The sequence below is a fragment of the Aplosporella prunicola genome, assembly GCF_010093885.1.
Source record: "Aplosporella prunicola CBS 121167 unplaced genomic scaffold K452scaffold_18, whole genome shotgun sequence".
In the NCBI taxonomy this organism is placed as follows: domain Eukaryota; kingdom Fungi; phylum Ascomycota; class Dothideomycetes; order Botryosphaeriales; family Aplosporellaceae; genus Aplosporella; species Aplosporella prunicola.
The window spans coordinates 139,035-159,044 of record NW_022983546.1 but is presented as its reverse complement, the minus strand read 5'-3'; the positions used below and the strand labels follow the sequence as shown (position 1 = coordinate 159,044).

The following is a 20,010-nucleotide window of genomic DNA, read 5'->3' as shown; positions in this document are numbered from 1 at the left end:
CTCACGCTACAACCTGAACGTACATGGTGCTACAGGCCCGCGTGACTATCGGCCCGCGGCCACCATGCTTGCTCGACGTCCCATGGTCGCTCATCAAACGTCGCGAAAGTGCATGGGCGAGCCTGCAAGGGCAAGATAACCACGGCCTCATGCGTCCACGCAGCATGTGAGCGCCTACCCATGGACGCAAGTGTCGAGGCCTTGTCGGAAAGAGGTGGTACTAAGGAGCCTTCTCCGATTCCGAGCGATGCATTGTCAGTTATGTACGGCGGCTGTGCTAGTTCGACTCGACTGAATTTAGCGGCAGCGGCGCATCCCAAAGTCATACCCGTCTGCACCCATTTCCAGTTCTGATTCACTTGGCTCCTAATCGAGCACAGGGCGTGGAATTCCCAGCGAAGCGTCCTAAAACGACCACGTAATTGTGGGGTTGTGGTGGGCTAAGAGTGAATGAGCGCCCTATTACGTGCGCTGCGTCCCACCCCGGCTGATTCGTTACAGGAACACAGCCCTCATGACAGACGGCAGCGAGTGCTACGGACTGTTTCACCGCCCGCTCGCGCCTGGCTGGCCTGGCCTCGCATCGCGACGACACACCTAGCTAGCTGGACGCAGCACCCTTCAACTGCCGCGACGCAGCACCTCTCCGCCTGCCACGTCCATCATCGCTAAGCCTCTGTCAGCCCTCGGCCCAGCCTCACGCCTGTTGGTCTTTCGATCGCTGCATTGCCCGCATTGGTGATCATCGGCAACGGGTGCTTGCATGCAGCTGGCCCTTCATTGGCCTTCCTTGGGTACTTGTGTAAATCACCACCAAGCCAGCGATCGCTCTGGAGTCGCTTGGCAGGACGCAGCCGTCTAGAGCAGAGCGGGACTTGTCTGCGCGTTACGCCCGCTTTGCAGTCCCACGATTCGTCGACTGGGGGGTAGGTGCTTGTGAACGAACGGAGGAGCTGTAGTCATGGGCCAGGCCTGCTTCGGTCCACATTGCCTCAGCGCCTCCCACTCAAGCCGGGGGAGATTGAGATCTCCAGATGCAGCTGCTGAATGCCGCCGATGAGCGCCTGGAATAGCCAGGTTTTCCGTCGGAGGAAGCCGTTTGCTCGGCGGCCCGGCCAATGACGACGCGTAGCAGCATCCATACGGTGAGGCTCGCTGTTTGTCCTCCCCCCGCAGGAGACCGTGGGTGCCCGGAAATAATCTGCGCTGATCTATCCGCATGACGAATTGCGCCAAAGCCTTATCGTCATCGCCGCGTATGAAGAATGTCTGCAGGTCGTTCCTTCTGGCCGATCGAGACAAAGTCCGGCGTCTACCCCGTTTGCTCTCCGCATGCCGCCTAGCCTTTCGAAAAGAAAAGTTTGGCCAAACGGAAGCCTTGTATGCATAAAGTCGATAGTGGACACGTGTTACGGATGCTTTGGCCCTCTTTTACAAGCAGTGCTCGCCTCCCGTGTGACGCTCAACGGACGCTGCAGGTTGCCAATTAGATTGAGCAAAGGTAGGGACTGAGGATGCAGATTGCGGATTGCTCGCTGCAAATGTTTCAACGGGCCGTTGTTTGTTGGTACGTTTCACGTTCTCAAACAAGTCTGATGAAAGAGGCGGCAACCAGATCGGCGGGCGCATGGCGGGGAACCATTTTCAAGCAGTATACGTACCCTTGCCAAACTGTCCGGGCCAGTCAGGCTAGCAGGAGTGCCTGACCCGGCTAGAGATGACACCACCAGGTCGTGGCACGTTACACGGGATGCGGGTACACTGACTGAAGAAACCGTTATTGCTTGTCCAAGCCTGGCCGTGCTCCCCTGATGCCGAGAAGGATCATGCACAGCTCCTCTTGCATTAGCCCGGCTTCTCAACCACTCCTTCTGCGCGACAAGGGCTAGACGGCTTGTCTGCTGAACTGGAGATGGATCGGCATGGCAGAAATCCTAGCATCGGCCTGATGCGCACAAGCATCATGCAAGCAGCTTGGGCACAAAAACACTCATCCATAGCCCGCCTAGCCACGTCGAACGCTGGCTGTCCGCATTGAAAATCACAAATACACCAGAAGCTTCGCCGACTACTCTTGCCCTTTCGTCTATAACATCTATGCGGTCCCGAAGCCCTACCATCTAGCGTGCATGATTGTCCAAAATTTGCCTCAGTCTCTGTCGGAACTGAGACTCACTCAGCCACGATCCAGCAGAGGGATCGCCTCAGATCAGGCTTTCATCGCGCCAGGTCCAAACGAAACTGCAAACGCCCACCAGCTCGCCCTATTCGACAGTACCTTGCAGCTAGCTCCCGCCGTCAGTCACCTTGTTTCTCCTCATGCAAGCTTGATTGCCCTCCTTTGCATCCAGCTAAAGATAAGCTGCAGACCATGAACGATTTCGAGCGCTATCACCATCGCTCCCCCATACCTCACCACTACGCATTTACCGACCGAAGCTTACCGATGAGTTTCTCCCATGCCATGCGTCAGGACATCCGACAATGTCCGGTCACGCGCCAGAACCGCAACGTACCCCCGCCTTCTGTAGAGCCCGAGCCTGACACGGCCAACGGACAGCCTCGTCGCCGGATCGCTGTTGCTGTAAGTTAGTCCGTACTTGTTGAGCCCAACCACGTGCGAACGCGGGACGGACCGCAGCTTTAGCTCTTGCAAGCGGGGACGCTAAACTTGCAGCCGACTAATGCATGGCTAGTGTGCTAGATGCAGGAAAAGAAAGATTCGCTGTAGCGGCGACCCCGGAAACAACACCGGCTGCCAGAACTGTCGGGCGGCTGGGGCCGACATCAACCAGTGTCAGTTCAACAGAGTATGTACAGCATGGACTTGTCTCAACTATGACTGATGTGTCTAGGTTGGCTCCTTTGCGCCGACGGGTCCTGTTTACAACTACCCTAACGCAGTGGCGTCCAGCCCAAACTTGCCTTTGACCAACAGTTACCACGGCTCGACGGGAAGCTATCCGCCGCACGACAAGGGAATCTTGATGGCAAGAGCATACCAACCTTACAGCGCCGTTGCTTATAGCGACGATTCTCCGATCGAGTCTTACGGATACCAGACTCCAGCACCACTGCCAGCCAACGATGTCTTTGGATCTTTCTTCGGAGCTCCGGATACTCTCCGCCAGTGGAACACGATGGACCAGAAGCCGGCGCCTACAAGTAACGGTATGTGTCTGGACCAGGCCAACCAAGGCTCGTACAGCAGTGCGCAGCTGCCATACTTGAGTACGCCTGTTACCCGCCAACCGGCTGTTACTACCGATAGCATGGCGGCATTTAGTATGAACTCGCTGCAGTCCTCGCTCATGCCTGCGATGACGTCTATTCCTTCAAGCCTTGAGACTCGACACCTGCCGGTTCCTACGGCGACAAGAATGCCATCTCAGATTCAGACCGAACTTCCACTTCGGACACTAGCCTCTTCGGGAACACCCAGCGGTAGTGGAATTGGCATCAACGGCAGCTACACGAAGGCGGCGATGGTGTGGAACCTCGACAACAATACGCAAGACGGACGTCAGAGTTCGAGTAACGGTCACAGCAGCGAGCTGATGCCCGCGCCGTCTCTCAAATCGTCGACTTCCTCGATGCAAGACCCCAACGTCGTGAGCTACATACCGATCACGACAGCGAGCCCAGACAGCTCGAGCAGCTCCGGCTCCGGCACCGTGTACACGCCGGCCTCGAATACATACACGCCGGGCTCAGTGCCGCTAGACGAGAAGTTCCCGAGCGGGGTGCGCACGCCGCCACCGACGGAGCCGCCGACAAGCAGCAGCGCCGTGCGCGAAGACGCCCAGTCCAGCCTCCTGTCCCGCTCCGACTCGTCCTCCAACCTCTACGCGTACAGCGCCGCGGGCTCGAGCAAGCGCGGCGCCGGCTCCAGCGCCGAGCAGGCCCAGACGGACGGTGCGCTCGTCAGCGGCCAGCGCTATGCCCCGCTCTCGCAGCCCCAGCCCCAGCATAACATCAGCATTGAGAGCTTGCGCCGCAGCTCGTTTGAGGATGCCCGCCGCCGCAATAGTGTCGGCCGCTTGTGAGGCGATGTGTTTTTGGAGGTATTGTGTTTGACCAGCAGGGCGCTCGGCTGCTGGCCGCGCCGACGAGGTAGCTGGAGCTATCCGCGTCGCTGTCGCTGTCGTCGCCGTCGTCGTCGTCGCCGCCGCGACTGGGCTTCTACCTACTCACCATACGCGCGCGAACAGCACCAGCCTACCTATATCGCCGCTGCGACCGCGCCCGAGGTATGCGCGCCCCAGTGGCCGAGCCGCCTGCTTTACTGTTGTTTGTTTGCTGTTCCTTGTTGGCGGCCATGTCTTTGCGCTCCTACATCTATCTATCCATCCAGCCATCCATCCATCCAGCCAGCCATCCTCATCCCCGCTCCCCACGCATGCGTTTCTGCGCTCCTACCTCAAACACCACATTTATCGCCGCCGAAAAACAAGAACAAGTCCAAAAACAACAACATCCGCAACTTTGCGCAAATGTCGTCTGCCGTGTTGTGCGCGCAGTCGCTTGCGCTTTTTTCTGATTGTGGCTATCTCTACAGCTATCTCTCTGTCTGCATCGAGGGTTTGCTGCTTCGTTGATGAGAATCTTATATCTACATGTTTTCTTTTTCTTCTCTTCTTTTCTCGTTATCTTTTTCGTTTCTCTCTATCTTGCGCAACGCTTCACTAACGGCCGCTACGGAACGCACACTACCTTACCAAAAAAGAGGAGGGATGCTCGGGCGTTAAAAGGATACCCTGATTTTTCTTAAGTTTTATCATCATATCATCATATCATCATCGCCATATCATATCAAACATTTCCTACTGCTATTACAACTACAACTACTACAACATCATTGTCAGCAGAATTGTCAGCAGCATCGTTAGCAGCATCACCAGCATTGTCATCGTCAGCATCATACATACCCCGGACATCTATACCTTAAACATCAATCAACGTGCCCCCCCGAGCGCGAGATGAACGGGGCTCGCGCCTTGGTCTTGCTGGGGGGCGCAAGCATAGTTGTTCCTTTTTCTTTTCGTTTCTCGATTCACTCTTTTCACGCACATAACTCTCTCTGTTCGCTCAACCGCTGCATCTTCTATGAGATATTTATTGGTCTTGCGCTGTGAGAGAAGCGGTGTGCTGCGTTGGCGGCGCGATGGGTTTGAGAGCCGCCTTTTCTTGAGCTTGGGGTTAGGTTAGGGAGGTGTGTTGAAGGGGGTGGTGCGGGGTGCGATGTGCTGGCTTTGGCTTTGTACCGCGCGGCTGTGGGAAGGCATGGTGTGGTAAGGTGGCTGTCTTGTCCTGTCTTGTCTTGTTGACTCTGCTCGGCTCTGCTCAGCTCGGCTCTGCTGCCTGACCTGGCCTGGTATGGCATGGCATGACAACACACATCTCACCAGCCTCGCACGCGCTTGCACGCTGTCGACTTGGCTCGGTACGGGCGAGCGACTGGCTCCTCCTCCTCGCTCGTGTACATCAGCGAGGGCAGCCTACGACTTACAACCTACAACCTACAGCCTACAGCCTACAGCCTACAGCCTACAGCCTACCCTACCCTACCCTACCCAACCGCCACACCAAACACACCAAACACCGGCCATCCCCCGACTGGCTGCCTACCTACCTAGCCATGCATGCACAGACGCGTCGCCTCGCGGCCCAGCAGCCATATACCTAGGTACCTTGGGCGTTTGGAACTTGCGTTGATGGGCGAGGGATGCTGGACGGACGTGCATGGGTTGGAATGGAATGGAATGGTATAGTACCGGATGGGAGCATGGACGGGGGAATGGCGAATTGACTTGGTCTGGTCTTAACTGCTTTTCTTTTATTCATCTCTTTTGTCTCTCTTTTCGATTGGGTTGGGATTGGGGTTTGGGTACTGGACTGGATGGATGGGTTGGGGGATGGGTGGTGGGGGGCTGGTTTGGGCGTTTTGTGTTTATTTATCTTTATACTTTTTATTTGTTTTCTGGTTTTTGGTTTAGTGCGTTCGGTTGGATTTGGATTGGGCCGATAGGTGTTACTGTGGTGCTAAGGGTTGGGTTGGCGTGGCGTGGGTGGTTGTTTGGGCGTTTGTGATTGGGCGTTTGATGGATGTGGGATGTGGATGAGATATTTCCTCCGTCTTCTTTCTTTGATCTTTCTTCTTCTGTCGTTTTCGTTTCTTTTCTCTAGCATTATCTCTTTTCTTTCTCTCTCTTTTCCTTGCTCCTAAACCCCTCTGCCTGCCTCTCTTCCGTTTTTGAAGAGACTGGCTGACTGTCTGTCGATCTTGTCGTCTGTTCTGAAGCGGCCTATGTAGCCCCCTCTCCCCCCTTTCCTGTCGCGCTCTGTTTCTTGTATGTATGCGTTTGGCTGCCTGCACGAAGCACCTGCCTACCTTTACCCAACTCTTCCCCTTAAGATAGCGGTAGCGGAGCGGAGCTGCATGGTGTGGTGGTGTAGTAGCAGCCCAGCGCCTTTTCCGTACCTGTGTAGCGGACATTTAGTAGTTAGCAGCAGCGGCAGCAGCAGCGGCATTGTCGACGATGGAAACGAAAACAGTCGTTGTTTGTAGTAAGTAAAGTACGTAGCTAGGGGTAGTGTAGTGTTAGATAGGTATGTAGCTTACCTTCGCTCGCTTCTTTGTTCAACTATGGTGTGGTTGTGCTGTGGTGATCTTTACAACCCACCCCACTCAAACGAGAAGACCTAGCGGAAGCGGATGCTGCTATAGCCTCTCAAAGGCCCGTACGGGGATACCAGCCTACACGCCCTCCTAACAGCTCCTAAACTATGCATTCCCAAGCAGCTACAAGCCCAACATACCCTGCAAACTCCCCGTCATCAGCACAGTGCCATAACAACCACCACCAGCAGCCACAAAAGCCGTAGTTCGTCTGATAGTATTGCTGCTGATATACGCCACCATCTAAATATTCCGCGCCTATATCTCAGCAAATGGCGTGCTCAGTGAAACTTACCCAATACCCACGGCAGAGCAGGGCAGGCCCACCCGTCCGTCTTGTCGAAGATGTACTTCAATGAGGTTAGTGGTTTTGCACCGCTGATTGCCAATCAACTTGCTGGGTTGCTGCCTTGATACATTCATGATCTTGGGGGAGTAAGGAGCTTATATAGCTGCAGCTATCCAAGCACCAGACAAAACCGCTTCTAATTCACAGATAGCAGTACACCAAACCCCAAACCCCCACTTAACCAACCAACCCACCAACCAGATCCACACCACCTCAGCCCAGCTCAGCTCCGCACACCCAAAAAACCCAAGGACAAGCCGCCACAAAGCAGCCACAAAGAGCCAGAGTAATCAGGAGCGCGGGAGCAAACCGCAATCCACAAACAACAACCCGCAACCCGCAACCCGCAATCATGCACTACATTTTACCGTCTAATCCAATCAGCATGTCTGTCCTCTTTACCAATCACGTTCAATTACCTAGCACACGGCGCAACAAGCCCACAAGCACGCACGCACGCACGCTACACACCATCGTTTCATTCGCGTGGTTGTTAAGTTGTTTGGTAGCGTGTATACCGCATTCGAGCACGCCTAAAGTACACAGGAGAAACATTACTATATAAGGCCGGGAAGCGATTCAATCCGCCAGTGCAGCCGTTAAGCGTATGGCCTCTCGTTCCTACTAGTCTACTGGTTCGCTGGTCTACTGGTTTGAGCCGATAGGGTGACGCACCCTTGAGCGTGGTTCACCTTAACCGTCTGCCTCTCTTTTTGGAAAGTCTAAGTTCGATTCCTGGTTGCGTCAGTTCTTTTTTATTATCTTTTCGCAGGCTCGATATTTTCGTTTTTTATCTACTATATGTATTATAGGAATATATTTATTATATTAGTGCTTAGTATAGTCTTTATCTAGTTATTGGTTGACGTCTGCATAGGGTTGAATGCATTCATGCCTACACGACAAAAATAGACAAGACTCAATTCGACTAGATCCGCAAGTGAAGCCGAGTGATTGAAAGAAATCTGGAAGTTATTTGACTCTACCTACCCAAAAGTCCTGCTGCCGCATCCACAGCACGACGTCAAGTCAAGCAAAACAACAGCGTATTAAATGCTCTGGTTTGCTCTGTCCTGCTCTGCCTATCTTTCCGCCTGCCTGCAGCTAATGCAGCTATGCAGCTATGCCAGCAAAGCCAAGTCGTGCTAAGCTAAGCTAGCTAAGAAGCCCTGATCCGTTCCGCGCTACAGCAACCACCTCGCTAAGAATATATCTCTAGCGCGCCTAGCTAATTACTCAGACTCCTCGATCACGGCGTCCTCAGCAGGAGAAGAAGGAGCATCAACACCAACTTCCGTGACCTCCTCGACCGTCTCAACAGTCTGCACAGTCTGGACCTCCTTCGCGACCTCGACCTGCTCACCCCGCGGCTCCGCCTCAGCAACAGCAGCAGCAGCAGCATCACCCCCCTCCGCAGCCCTCAAAACCCTCACCTCAACCAGCTCCCCCCAATCGACCCACACGACGCCCTCCTCGCCCTCCTCCTCGTCCTCCCCATCCACGTCCATCTCAAACTTATCCAGCAGCCGCCGTCCGCGCGCGTCAAACCGCACCTCCTTCTTGGGTTTCCAATGCCGCTTCGCCAGCACGAACTTGACGTCCGACCCGTCCACCTCCTCGACCCGCGCCGTCCGCGCCTCCGTCAGCGTCGGCGTCCAGCTCGTCTCTGGCGACACTTCTAGCCGCTGGAACACGAGCACCGCGCCCGGGCGTGCGTCGGCTTGCGAGGCTGTGGGGAGCGTTGTCAGGTCTGCGGGAGGGAGGGGCAGGTCGTCGTCGGGCTCGGCTGCTGCTCCGTCGCCTTGCAATTCTTGCATGATCTGCGATTGCAGGGCTGCGTCGTCGGCGGCGTAGGCGTTGGTGCTGGCGTCGTTGGTGCTGGCATCGTTGTTTGCGTCGTCACCTTGCATCGTGTCGTCGTAGTCGAGCCCGGCCCACTCTTCGTCGTAGTAGCTTGCGTCGCCGTCGTAGGCGCCGTTGTCATACTCCTCGTAGTATTCCTCTTGCTTCGGCTTGGACTTGCGCTTGCGCTTCTTGTTCTTGGTGTTCGATTGGTAGTACTGGAACTGCGGGTCCCAGCGTTGCTGGAATGGGAACGATGGTGCCGTTAGCTCCACCTCTGGATACTTGCACTCAAAGGCAATTAGGTTGATCTTTTTCTTCCACAGATCCGGGTCTTCGGGTTCGGGCTGTTCTTCGACCTCCTGCTGGACCGGAGCCTTCTTCCGTTGCCTGGTGTTCATGTTGGCTGACAATCTGTTTCGGAGCTTGTCCTCATCTGCCTTTGTCTTGGGATTGCGGACTCCTAGGGCACCAAACAACAAGCGGCGAGTACTTCCCATATCCAGCTTGTTGCGTTTCGCTGCTGGTTCTTCATGGGCTGCAGCGGTCTCGGTGGAGGGAGCTTCTTTAGCGACGGGATCATCTGTCCTTTTGTCTGGTTCAATTGTGGGAGAAGTCTCAACCTCGGTTCGATTAACGGGAATTATGTCATCGGGTCGGGCTGTGTTCTCCAGCCCGCCAGAAGCGAGAGCTTCGAGCAACTTTCGACGTTTCTCTTCAAGCAATGCTTGGATAGGATCGTACTCGGCGTCGACCATAGACTCATCTTCCGGCTCGTCCCCATCGGCAGTCTGATTCCTCAGTTGCCAGTTACGAAAATCTGCGAGTGTTGCATTCAGCGGCAAGATACCTTTTGCTTTGAATTGTTTCATACGGGTTTGGTCACGGCGCCGATGGTTCCGATCTTGCGTTTGCTTCTTGCCTTGGCCGGGTGGCACTATTCGTTTTGCTGGCACTTGTCGTTTTGTTGGAAGCTCCTCCGGTTCTGACTCGGAGGTAGATTCGTCAGAACTAGATTCGTCGGAGCTGGATTCTTCGGAGCTGCTGCTCTCGCTGCTAGCGTCGGAGTCGCTAGAAGTGTCGGATGAATCGCTTGAGATGTTGACATGTGTACTTGAAGGGGTAGGTTTGTTTTTGATATGACGGCGTTCGGAATCGGTGACAAAACTCGTGGCGCTGGAATCATCCGAGCTTTCATCTGAGCTTTCTTCGACTTGCTTCTTTCCTACGTCGACCTCTTCGTCACTATCTGAATCTGACTCGGAAGATGAAGATTCGTCGTCGCCTGGCACATATTCTTCTTCAGACTCATCGTCGTCCGACGGCAGAGCGACCAGCGCTCGCGAGTCGGCCGCAGCTGGCTCTTCATCCTCGAACCGCACGCTCTTGTCCGACCTGTCGCAAGCCTCGATTCTCTGTCGCTTGCGCAGGGGTGGTCCCGGCGCATAGTCCGAGTCTGCACCGCTGTCGTTTTCTTGGCCTGAACTGTTTCTAAGATGTTTGTGACTTCGGTTGTTGCCGAGGAGGGCCGCGAACAAGTCGTCATTGTCGACATCGGGAGGGGAGTGAAGGGCGGGACGATCGAGCTTGCGCAGATTTGACCTGCCGAATGGGATACCGTCGAGAAGATGTTGGCCATTGGCATTGATTTGCGATCTACCCGACAGGTGGCGCGCGCGGAGTTCTGTGGAGGTCAGAGGCCGGATACTGCACATGCGTTAGAGTATTAGGGTTTTAGGTAGGTGAGATATCCATACCATACTTGGTCCTCGTCTTTTAAGATTTCGGTGACCTTTTGGAAGTGGAGGCATTCAAAGCCGGCAATCTCTACAACGTAATCGTCAAGACCGCGGTGGTCAGTTTCGAGCGGAAAGACGTCGTTGACATCCTCGAGCAATTTGGAGACGGTGAGAGTGCGATGGGCGCCGGCTTCGGGTACGAGCCATAGCAGGTCGGCCGAGGGCAGCTTGCTGCGCTGGATGGTGAGCCGTAACCTCATGGTTGCAGCGGCCCGGAGGTGAGAGTGTCGTCACGCAGCAGCGAAGAAGTTCGGCGATCAGCGAGAAGATCCCTGCTCGCCTTGCTCCCGCACTTGGGCCGTGCACGCGGGCACCAAAATTCACAAATCCTCAACACCAGCGCTGCACAACCGTACACAGCCTAATTCATCACCGCCATTGCAGCGTGCAGACTCTCCCAACGTTGGCGCATTGCTGCTTGCAAAATGGAATTACCTGCCGTCCTGCGGAGTCATCTATAAGCCGGCTCCTTTACCCGTCTATCCTGTCCCGGCTGCATGCTCGACTCTCCCGAGCCGCGTCTTCGCATGCACCTATCATGGCCTCGTCAAGGGAGCGTTTTCGGCCGCGTCAGGAAGCGAGGACACGTCGGTAGGTTGGGGCCGTGGTGCCTGTTTCATCTCTTTCGCGCTGGTTTGAGCAAGTTTCTGGGCCAAGACGGCGCCCGGTCCGGCGACTAGGGTGCCTCGACGCCTCTCAGCGCCCTCGAATTTGTCTTCGCACCTTTGCTACTCTTTTCCTTTGCCACTACTACCGGTCCGTCTCGTTTGAACCTGCTCAATATGATCATGCGCAAGTTTTACATTTGCGCTACCCATCTCCACGCTCGCCAAGACCACTCAAGAGCATGTTTCTCCACTGTAGATACTTATACTCCAATACATGATGCTCGTTTTTCCTTCGTCTGTCCACTATCTTTTTCTGCACTTCTGGTTTCACTCGTTCCGGCACGAGATACGAAAGAGCCATCCGTCATCTGAATCCATTCTTCCCTCCATCGGCTACCATGGTGCACCATCACATTCAGGATATGTCGACGGCGGCGTCGTTAGAACACCACTGGGGCTTTGAGGACAGGGCATTGCCGTGTGTGAGCGACAAGGGCACCTGCGAATATCTGGATGCTGTTTACTCCATGATCGACCTCACCATGCTGTATACGTGGATAATGTGGGCTGTTGTTGGCGGTGTGCTTCTGGTTATGGCCCTTCTCCGCTATATGAAACCAAGCAGGAGCGGCAGTCAGGTGGTGTCGAGCAAGCTTGACAGCGAAGCAGCGTTGCAGACAGTGTCACAGAGCAGCGTATACAGAGGGTACAGGGCCGTCGTTATGGCGTTGAGGAGATGGCTACTTCCAGAGACTCTCTTTAGCGTCTTTGGTCATGTCTCGAGACTCCAGGTTGCCGTCTTGGCCTGTACTCTGGTGTACCTCCTCATCTTCTCGTAAGTCGGCTTTCGAAGGAACACTTGACGTAGCTGACCATTTTAGCCTGGTCGGCATCACCTACCGCACCTGGGTTACTCCCATCAAGGCAAGCCCGGGGTTGTCCAACACTCGCTCCGGCATAGGCGGTTTCGCAGACCGCGTCGGTGCCTTTGCGTATGCGCTCACGCCGCTCACCATTGCCCTTTCTTGCCGCGAGAGCATTCTTTCTCTCATCACTGGTATCCCATACCACCATTTCAACTTCCTGCACCGCTGGACCGGTCGCATTATATTCGTTCAGTCGTTTTTGCACACGCTCATGTGGACCATTGTCGAGGGACGTCTGTACCAGCCACAGCCGACCAAATACAAGGAATTTATGGAGCAGCCGTATGCTATTTTCGGGGTCGTGGCAATGTTTTTCGTCACGTTTCTCTACGTCTTCAGCATCAAGAGCGTCATCCGGTGGACGGGGTACGAGTTCTTCAAGAAGACGCATTACGTCGTCGCGCTGCTGTACATGGGTGCGTGCTGGGGCCACTGGGACAAGCTCGCATGCTGGATGATTGCCAGCATCGGGCTGATGTTTCTTGATCTCGGCTGCCGCATACTGCGCCTCTGCCTTATCCACTTTGGCTACAAAGACGGCAACAAAGGTAAGGTCGTTTACTCACTCTCACCATCCAACGCTAACACCGCTCCAGGCTTCGGCTTCCGCGCCGCTCAATCCACGCTGCGTCTCTTTGATGACGGCGACGCCACTGTCCTGCGCCTCGACTTCCAGCACAACCACGACGCCTGGCGCCCAGGCCAGCACTTCTTCCTCTGCTTCCCAGCCCTCAACCTCTGGCAATCACACCCTTTCACACCATCCTCACTACCAGCGCCCCACCCCGCCTCTCCCCACCACACGTACCTAATCCGGGCCGAAAAAGGGGAGACACAGCGGCTCACCCAGCTCGCACGCACCCTCACCTCACCACCATCCTCCTCCGCCTCCTCCGCAACAGAAGCCGGCGAAAAAGCCCCCACCACCACCACCACCCCCATCATCCTCACTGGGCCCTACGGCCCCCCCGTCTCCCCCGCCCACGACGAAAACATCCTCGCCGTAGCCGGCGGCACAGGCATAACCTTCGCGCTGCCGATCGCGCTCAGCGCCCTCGCACACCCCGTTGCGGGGAGCACGCGCAAAATCGACCTCGTGTGGGCCATCCGCCGCGCCCAGAACGTCGCGTGGCTGGCGCCCGAGCTGGCCGAGCTGCGGGCGCGCATGCTCGCGGGCCGGGCGCCGGGGCTGCGCGTCCGCGTGTTCGTTACGCGTGAAGATGGCGCTGCGACGGCTGCTGCTGCTGCTGCTGCTGCTGCTGGTGTTGGTGTTGCGGGCCGCGACGCCAAGGCGCTGGAAGCGGGCGCGGATGTGATTGCTGAGACCGCGGTGGGCGGCAAGATGCCCCGCATTAGCGTGGACGAGGACGACGAGAGCGTTGCGGCGCTATTGGCGCCGTTTAGGTCCGGGTCTGCGTCCGTTGGTGGAGATGGTGGTGGTGACGGCGGCTTCGAGACGACGTTCCTGTGCGATCACCATCCGGGGGCGGGGGACGTGGTGGACGCGTTTGCGGAGCGGGTTGCTGGTGGTGGGGGCGCGTGCAGGGTTGTGGGGAGCGGACCCGCGGCTATGGGGAGGGATTTTCGGAGCGTGATTGCGGAGAGGTGTCGGCCTGGACGGGTGTGGAGGGGTGGCGAGGACGCGGATTGGGGGCTGGTTTGGGATTTGAGGTAGGCTGTGTGTGTGTGTGTGTGTGTATGAGGGGGAAGGCGATGGGGGGAGGAGAGGGGATACCCGGCGTATGATTTGGTTTTGGCTTTGGGTTCGGGTTTGGTCTGGTGAGTGGGGTGGGATAGGGAAACAGAAAGCGATGTATGCAAAAGGGCATGGTTGTATGCTACTGCAGACAAGGCTTTTTATGCATAATTAGAGCGACGCACATATATGCATGATGAATAGGATAGTATACGATACATATACCACGTCCTGAGAACTATTGCAGATACACTATCCACTAGATACACTATCCACTAGGTAGTATATCTTCAGTGATGATAAAAAAGCAGTCATGGCCTAATATATTATGTATATACTGTTTATTACTTCAGTGTTGACTTCCCACGTTTCTATCTCAGTGTAGCGGGCAAGTCTTGCGCGCTGCATCAGATCCGTTGCTACGAGGAGTCATGGTCGGGGAGAGTTCGCGAACTGCGTGACTTCCTCATAATGCTTAAACAGATACTTGAATTCAAACATACTTTTCTAGTATAGTATAGAATACTAACACTAACAATAATGATGGGGAACACAAAGCAGAAATACTAACCACTAGCACAAGCAGCAGTTACCACACACCGACAGCTACCAAAACCCAACTACGTACATAAACAAGAAATAAAAAATTATGATACTGCCACAGTAATAGACGTGCAGTTGTTTTCAGCCCCCCTTTTCGTTGAACCTAAGAGTGCTCTGCCCTTGCAAGCCAGTATGTTCGTGTCCTACCAGTCACAAAGTTGCGACTGGCCATGCTTGCGTCTGGCTGGAGGCTGGGTGGAGGTGCCTGCTGTGGGGTTTATAACTGTCTGCGCAGGTGATAAACTGCTATTTACGATATTATAGTATCGAACGACGCCACTAGCTGCGCGTATATAACTCCGCGTTGCTTAGCGTATAAACCACCACCGCGCCTATATACATACCTATGCCGATACTTATACACTCATGAGTTATTAGGTACGCTGTAGGAACTTTGCGGGTGTGCTGTACTGAGTAGTAGCAGCAGTAACTATAGCAACTACGTAAAACTAGAAAAACGCCACGTCCACGTCCACGTCTACGTCCACGTATAGTATACTGAAACGCAGTAGCTGCCTTTCTGCACTTCCATCCATAACCAAAGCAAAGCGGAAGCCACCACGCAAACCACTAAAAGACCGACATGACAAGCTCAGCTCAGCCGTCCGGCCACTTGCCTATAAGCCACAACTCCCGACCCCTCCCTCAGTTAAACCGCACAACACCTTACGCACCTCACCCCTCCTCCCACGAACCAAAATGGCTCGAGACACCTACAGTATGGGGAGAGGGTGCCACCATTTACTTTCCAAGCCCCAGTCGGCTACGCATGCACATCTCAACCCCAAACTTTAAGCTTAGGCAAGAAGTAGTGATATCAACCGTTACGCTCGTACAACACCATACATCAGCGCCGCGCTTTTATGACGCTCACCTCCACCCCTATACCCCACCAAGCCCTGCCAACAGCTCGAGCGTTCCACATAGCCAGACCCCCCTTCAACATCAGCTATGGATTTTCTGTTACTGTCTCTGCCCGGTGTCGTTGGGCCTTTAGGTTTGCTGCTTGGTGCTTGTTGTGTTGCACTGTTGTGTTGTCTTGTGCAGATTCTGTTAGAGGCGTGGCAGGCAGGTATTTATACCCCTCTACTCACACACTTCCATCACAACCCAATCCAAAGCAAACAACAAGAAACAATATAAAAAAAAGTACGAAATTAATTGCATCAAGCTGGCTGGGTGGATATTTCAGTGTATCCGTTTTTCCTTCCATGTCCATGTCTGTGTCTATGCATGTCCTTCCTTCCGGTGCGCCGTGCGTGCGCCTGTGTAGTTCTGCGCCCTGGTTCTTTTGGTTTTGTTGTTCTTTCGGCGTTTCTCCCCCTCGCCCACCCCATCCCCAGCATGCCTCCCTCCACACACCTTACCCAACACCCCACTACCGACCCCCCCTCAACGCAACCCTAGCCCTCCCACCCCTCCTCGGCCCCTGCGCCCGCTGCGCCCACCGCGCCAGCTCCTGCTCATCGAGCGCGCGCTCCTGCTCCTCCCCCAACAGCGTGCCCTCGATCGACACGAAGCCGCGGTCCTCGCCCGCGCGCGGCGCCATCTCCACGTCGCGCACCCGGAACGATATCTTGCCTGCGATGGGCGCGCCGCTGGCCGAGGTGTAGTAGCCTTGGCCTGCTGCGGGGGTGTGCGCGTTTGTGGATTTCTTGCCATCGGCCGCAGTCTCGTCGTTGTCGGTGGCCTCCTGGTAGTCGGAGGCCTCGCCCTCGCCCCCCTCCACCCACACCCAGTCGGCAGGCAAGCGCCGGCGGTCCACGCTCGCGCTGAACAGGTTCCAGCACACGAGGCCCAGGTGCGACTCGTTCTGGAGGTTGACGATGCCCTCGAGCAGCGCGCCGGGACGGGGGCGCAGCACGACGAAGTCGGCCGTCAGCCACGCGAACGAGACGGCGTACTCGTCGATGGAGCGGGCGAGCACGGGCGCGTGCGCCGATTTCCCTGCGGCAGGCGCCTCCGACAGCCGTGCGTTGCTGTAGCTGAGCACCACGCCGGACAGCGGCGGGTAGTATGTCAGCAGCAGCGGCGACAGGTGCTCGGCGCAGAGGGCTTCGAGCGCGTAGGACTGCCCGATGGAGGCGAGGGGGAGGTAGAAGGACGTGGTTTGGAGGTGGATGGGCGATTCGTCTGCTGCGTTTGTGGGAGCGGCAGTGCTGGTTACGGGGGCGGCGGCGCTGGCATGGTGCGAGGCGGAGGTGCGCGGCTTTTTGGTGGGCGACGCGTGCGCGGGTAGTTCTTGAGCGGTGGTGGTAGAGGTGGCGGCGGTGTCCTCGTCGCGGGCGCGCTTCTTGGAGGCCTTCTTCTCGGCGCGGTCTTTGGCGTGCTTGCGCGGCTTCTTGTCGTCGGACATGGCGGGCTGGTGCGTGTGGGTATAGGTATAGAGTCGTGGTGTTGAGGGCCGCACTTTTTTCCCGGCCGCGGGCGGTGAGGCGGGCGGCGAGCGGCAGAATTTGGGCCTTGCACCATCTGGCATCATCGCTGCTTCCTCCCGTCCCGCCGCGCTGCTCTCCCGCCGTCCGCGTAAAGCCATGGCCGGCAACCAATTCCTCTCCATCCTCGGCTGGTGGTTCGTCCCCACCGTCGTCGCGAAGCTGCAGTCGCTGCTCTACTCCATCTTCATCCGCGCCGGAGACGCGCACCCACCGCCCGGGAGTCCCAAATTCATACGACACCGCAAGATCATCCACGCCCTCGTCATCGGCGCCTACCTAGTCTACACCATCGTCGAGGCCGACTGGGAGCTGCAGCGCGCAGGCGACTTTTACACGGCGCTGGGCGCGGCGCCCGACGCCAGCGAGCGCGCCCTGCAGTCCAAGTTCCGCCGGCTGACGGTGCTGCACCATCCGGACAAGATCGCCGCGGCGGACGCCCGTCCCCAGGCCGAGCGCTACTACGTCTACCTCACGCTGGCGCGCGACACGCTCGTCGACCCCGCCAAGCGCTTCGCCTACGATCGCTTCGGCCCCGACATGCTGGCCTGGAAGCACTGCGTCTCGGTGCGCGACTTCGTCATGCACGGCGTGCAGAGCGCGGCGCCGTCGTATGCCGCCAGCGCCTTCGCCCTCGTCGTCCTCGGCATGCTGGGCTACCTCGAGTGGGGGCGCTACGTGAGTTCCCCAAATCCAACCTCACACCTAATATCGCTCCCGCTAACCCCACACCCCCAACACAGTGGCGCTACCTCGCCTTCGCCGCCATGCTCACGCTCGAAGCCTACGCACTAACGCGCCCAACCCTCCCCCTCCTAACCTCCGTCCTCAACCCCCTCCTCACACGCCTAACGACGCACGCGCCCCTCCTCCCCTACCAAGCCCTCGCCATCGCGCGCAAAGGCACCTTCGCCTCCTTCATCGCGCTCTCACAGCTGCAACCCCTCCTGCAAAACCCGAACAAGACGTCCCACGCCAGCGCGGCCGCCGAGGCTGCCGCCCACCACGAGCAGCTGACGCGGCTGGGCGTGCTGGCGCGCGGCGCGGACGTCGCGGCCGCGAACCTGCTTGCGCTCGAGACAATGCCGTTTGCGGGCGATAAGGCGAGGGAGCGGGATCTCGCTGCGAGGCTCAAGGATTGGTTGGTCCAGAATAGTGTGAGGAGTGATCCAGTTGTGAGGGATGCGTTGGGGCGCGCGGTGAGGAGGCGGAGGGAGGCGCCTGCGGGGGCGAGGGGGACGACGTAGGGGTGTGGTGTAGGGTAGGCTTTTGTGTTTTTTTTTTTTTTTTTTTTTTTGGAACAATAAGGCCTCCCCAGACAAAATTTATATATATATAAAAAATTTATATATATAAAGCGAAACTCCTACTATATTTATCTCCATGGTATACGGTATCGCAGACTCCTATATATCTTTTTGGTATTTGAAGTGACGTTTCTTGAGCGGACTCTTTGTCTCGGGGCGAGAGCTGCGCTCAGTGCATGGTAGGCGTGTTTGCTACGTATCGTGCACTCTTGAGGCCGTATTCGGCGCTTGCAATGGGAATAACTCGCGGCAAGATCTGCGACAAGTGACTGCATTGCGCGCTGCTGCGTCGCGGGCATACTGACAGAACGAAGACGCAACGCGGTGTTTTAGCCTACGTAGCTAAATGAAGAAGTAGGGTTTGCTGTTGGTGGTGCTGGTGCTGAGGGACTTGTATAGGACATGGCAGTCGTCGTTAGCATCTTCTGCTGTTTGTGAGTGGTATTGTGTTTGTGTTTGTGTGCGTCTATGCATGGGTCTTTGGTTGCGGGTTGCGGACGTCAGTTTGTCGAGCGAGGAAGAACTGTCCCACCCTAACTTCTCTCTTTCATTGCCCGTGTACCCGTCGTCAGAGTATCCTGCTTCGGGTGCGTTGGTTGGCATGCGTTGGGTTACTGACGAAAGAGTAGCGCTGTGTCGGCATATATAGTCATAGACAGCGCTACTTAACGAATAGGCGGAGTTGATGTGAGTGCAAACCTATCATGCATGCATCCTAGCTAGCCCCTAGCCATCCATACACCGTTATAGATGACCCAGAGGTCCACTGTAGAGACCTAGAGCTGTTGTCGTGCAGTGTCTTCCTGTTGTTTGTCTACCTGCGAACGCACCACAACAACAGATAACACACAAACCCTCCACTACCGAAGCTTCCACCACGCACCCCAGCCTCCTATACCCTTACTAAGCCCCCACCAGCAACCTCATCGCGCACGAACGTCCCCACCTCGGGGCTTGTCTGAGGTGGCTCACTGTGTCGCTCGTATGGCGCTGTTTCAACGAAGTCGGGAAATGGGCGACAAAGCTCTGAGCTTTGATAGAGCACGATAACAGGAGTTCTTGCTCTGTTGTGTTGAGCTTCGTTTAGGATCGCACGCCTATGGTGCTAGTGCTTGGCTGTTTTCCGTCAGTGTAGCGTTGAGGTGTGCGGAGTAGCTTTGTCGTATTTGAGGGTATTATTAATATGTGGGGCGAGTGCAGGAATAGTAGGATGGAAGTTGGCACTGTGGAGTGCGGCTGCTGTGTAGGGAAGAGGGTGGGATATATGCAGGTTCTAGGGAATAGTCGTTACCTGGCTTGAAAGCTTCACACAAAGCTCAAATCCCGTCCTAAAATGTGCGTGTGACCCACGAGCGTCCTCACCTTACCTGTCCGATCCGCTATTTTGGCGTGGTAGCTCTACTCGAGATCACCCGGCTACGCCTTCACCGGCTACGACTTTATAGTCTTTACGCGCACAGGAGACAGGGCTCTTCGCTCAGCCATCGAGCCCGAGCGTGTACTGTTAACAATGGCGTCGTCTTTACTCGGGACGTCGTAAAGTCTTTTGCTGAGCACACGACCTTAACGGACTTGACCGGGGATGAGCTCGAGTCCTGCGAAGTAGGCTGCTTTCGATGTCATTCAACATAGCCGTTTAAGGATGCAGTACTTCTGCGCCTTGTTTCGTTGTCCTTCATGAGCAGCGTCCGTTGAGGGAAATAAAATCCATCACTCCTACATGCAACGCCTGACGAGGTGAGCAACAGTAGGTAGTGCCAGACAGC

General features: G+C 56.1%; 8 protein-coding genes across 8 annotated transcripts in view; 5 read left to right on the top strand and 3 right to left on the bottom strand.

Annotated features, from left to right (window-relative positions):
• The window catches only part of K452DRAFT_56658 (uncharacterized protein), a 1,000-nt gene extending 752 nt beyond the window's left edge, over positions 1-248 (top strand). Inside the window, exon 1 of the mRNA XM_033546858.1 lies at positions 1-248. This exon is cut by the window's left edge and continues 752 nt beyond it. Coding sequence (XP_033395559.1) covers positions 1-45 — 45 coding nt within the window. The 3' untranslated portion in view covers positions 46-248.
• A 2,216-nt stretch (positions 249-2,464) lies between these two features.
• Positions 2,465-4,046, top strand: K452DRAFT_299830 (uncharacterized protein; the record flags this gene model as incomplete). The annotated part of the gene is made up of 3 exons (XM_033542271.1): positions 2,465-2,584; positions 2,697-2,810; positions 2,856-4,046. 3 exons carry the CDS (start codon positions 2,465-2,467, stop codon positions 4,044-4,046), a joined length of 1,425 nt encoding a protein of 474 aa, XP_033395558.1.
• A 1,214-nt stretch (positions 4,047-5,260) lies between these two features.
• K452DRAFT_56638 (uncharacterized protein) lies at positions 5,261-5,858 on the top strand. The gene has a single exon (XM_033546857.1). The coding sequence runs from the start codon at positions 5,387-5,389 to the stop codon at positions 5,684-5,686; it is 300 nt and encodes a 99-aa protein (XP_033395557.1). The 5' UTR covers positions 5,261-5,386; the 3' UTR covers positions 5,687-5,858.
• On the bottom strand, positions 5,859-6,619 carry K452DRAFT_56637 (uncharacterized protein). The gene has a single exon (XM_033546856.1). The coding sequence runs from the start codon at positions 6,494-6,496 to the stop codon at positions 6,032-6,034; it is 465 nt and encodes a 154-aa protein (XP_033395556.1). The 5' UTR covers positions 6,497-6,619; the 3' UTR covers positions 5,859-6,031.
• Positions 6,620-7,906: 1,287 nt separating this feature from the next.
• Positions 7,907-10,869, bottom strand: K452DRAFT_360086 (uncharacterized protein; the record flags this gene model as incomplete). Its single annotated transcript, XM_033546322.1, has 2 exons — positions 7,907-10,577; positions 10,628-10,869. The coding sequence occupies 2 exons, from the start codon at positions 10,867-10,869 to the stop codon at positions 8,261-8,263; spliced, it is 2,559 nt and encodes an 852-aa protein (XP_033395555.1). The 3' UTR covers positions 7,907-8,260.
• A 775-nt stretch (positions 10,870-11,644) lies between these two features.
• On the top strand, positions 11,645-14,116 carry K452DRAFT_335742 (uncharacterized protein). The gene is made up of 3 exons (XM_033545230.1): positions 11,645-11,910; positions 11,959-12,112; positions 12,159-14,116. The coding sequence occupies exons 1-3, from the start codon at positions 11,676-11,678 to the stop codon at positions 13,876-13,878; spliced, it is 2,109 nt and encodes a 702-aa protein (XP_033395554.1). The 5' UTR covers positions 11,645-11,675; the 3' UTR covers positions 13,879-14,116.
• A 1,490-nt stretch (positions 14,117-15,606) lies between these two features.
• K452DRAFT_289217 (uncharacterized protein) lies at positions 15,607-16,876 on the bottom strand. Its single transcript, XM_033540785.1, has one exon. The coding sequence runs from the start codon at positions 16,856-16,858 to the stop codon at positions 15,881-15,883; it is 978 nt and encodes a 325-aa protein (XP_033395553.1). The 5' UTR covers positions 16,859-16,876; the 3' UTR covers positions 15,607-15,880.
• Positions 16,877-17,026: 150 nt separating this feature from the next.
• Positions 17,027-18,234, top strand: K452DRAFT_319954 (uncharacterized protein). The gene is made up of 2 exons (XM_033544280.1): positions 17,027-17,615; positions 17,681-18,234. The coding sequence occupies exons 1-2, from the start codon at positions 17,037-17,039 to the stop codon at positions 18,182-18,184; spliced, it is 1,083 nt and encodes a 360-aa protein (XP_033395552.1). The 5' UTR covers positions 17,027-17,036; the 3' UTR covers positions 18,185-18,234.
• The last annotated feature ends 1,776 nt before the right edge of the window (positions 18,235-20,010 follow it).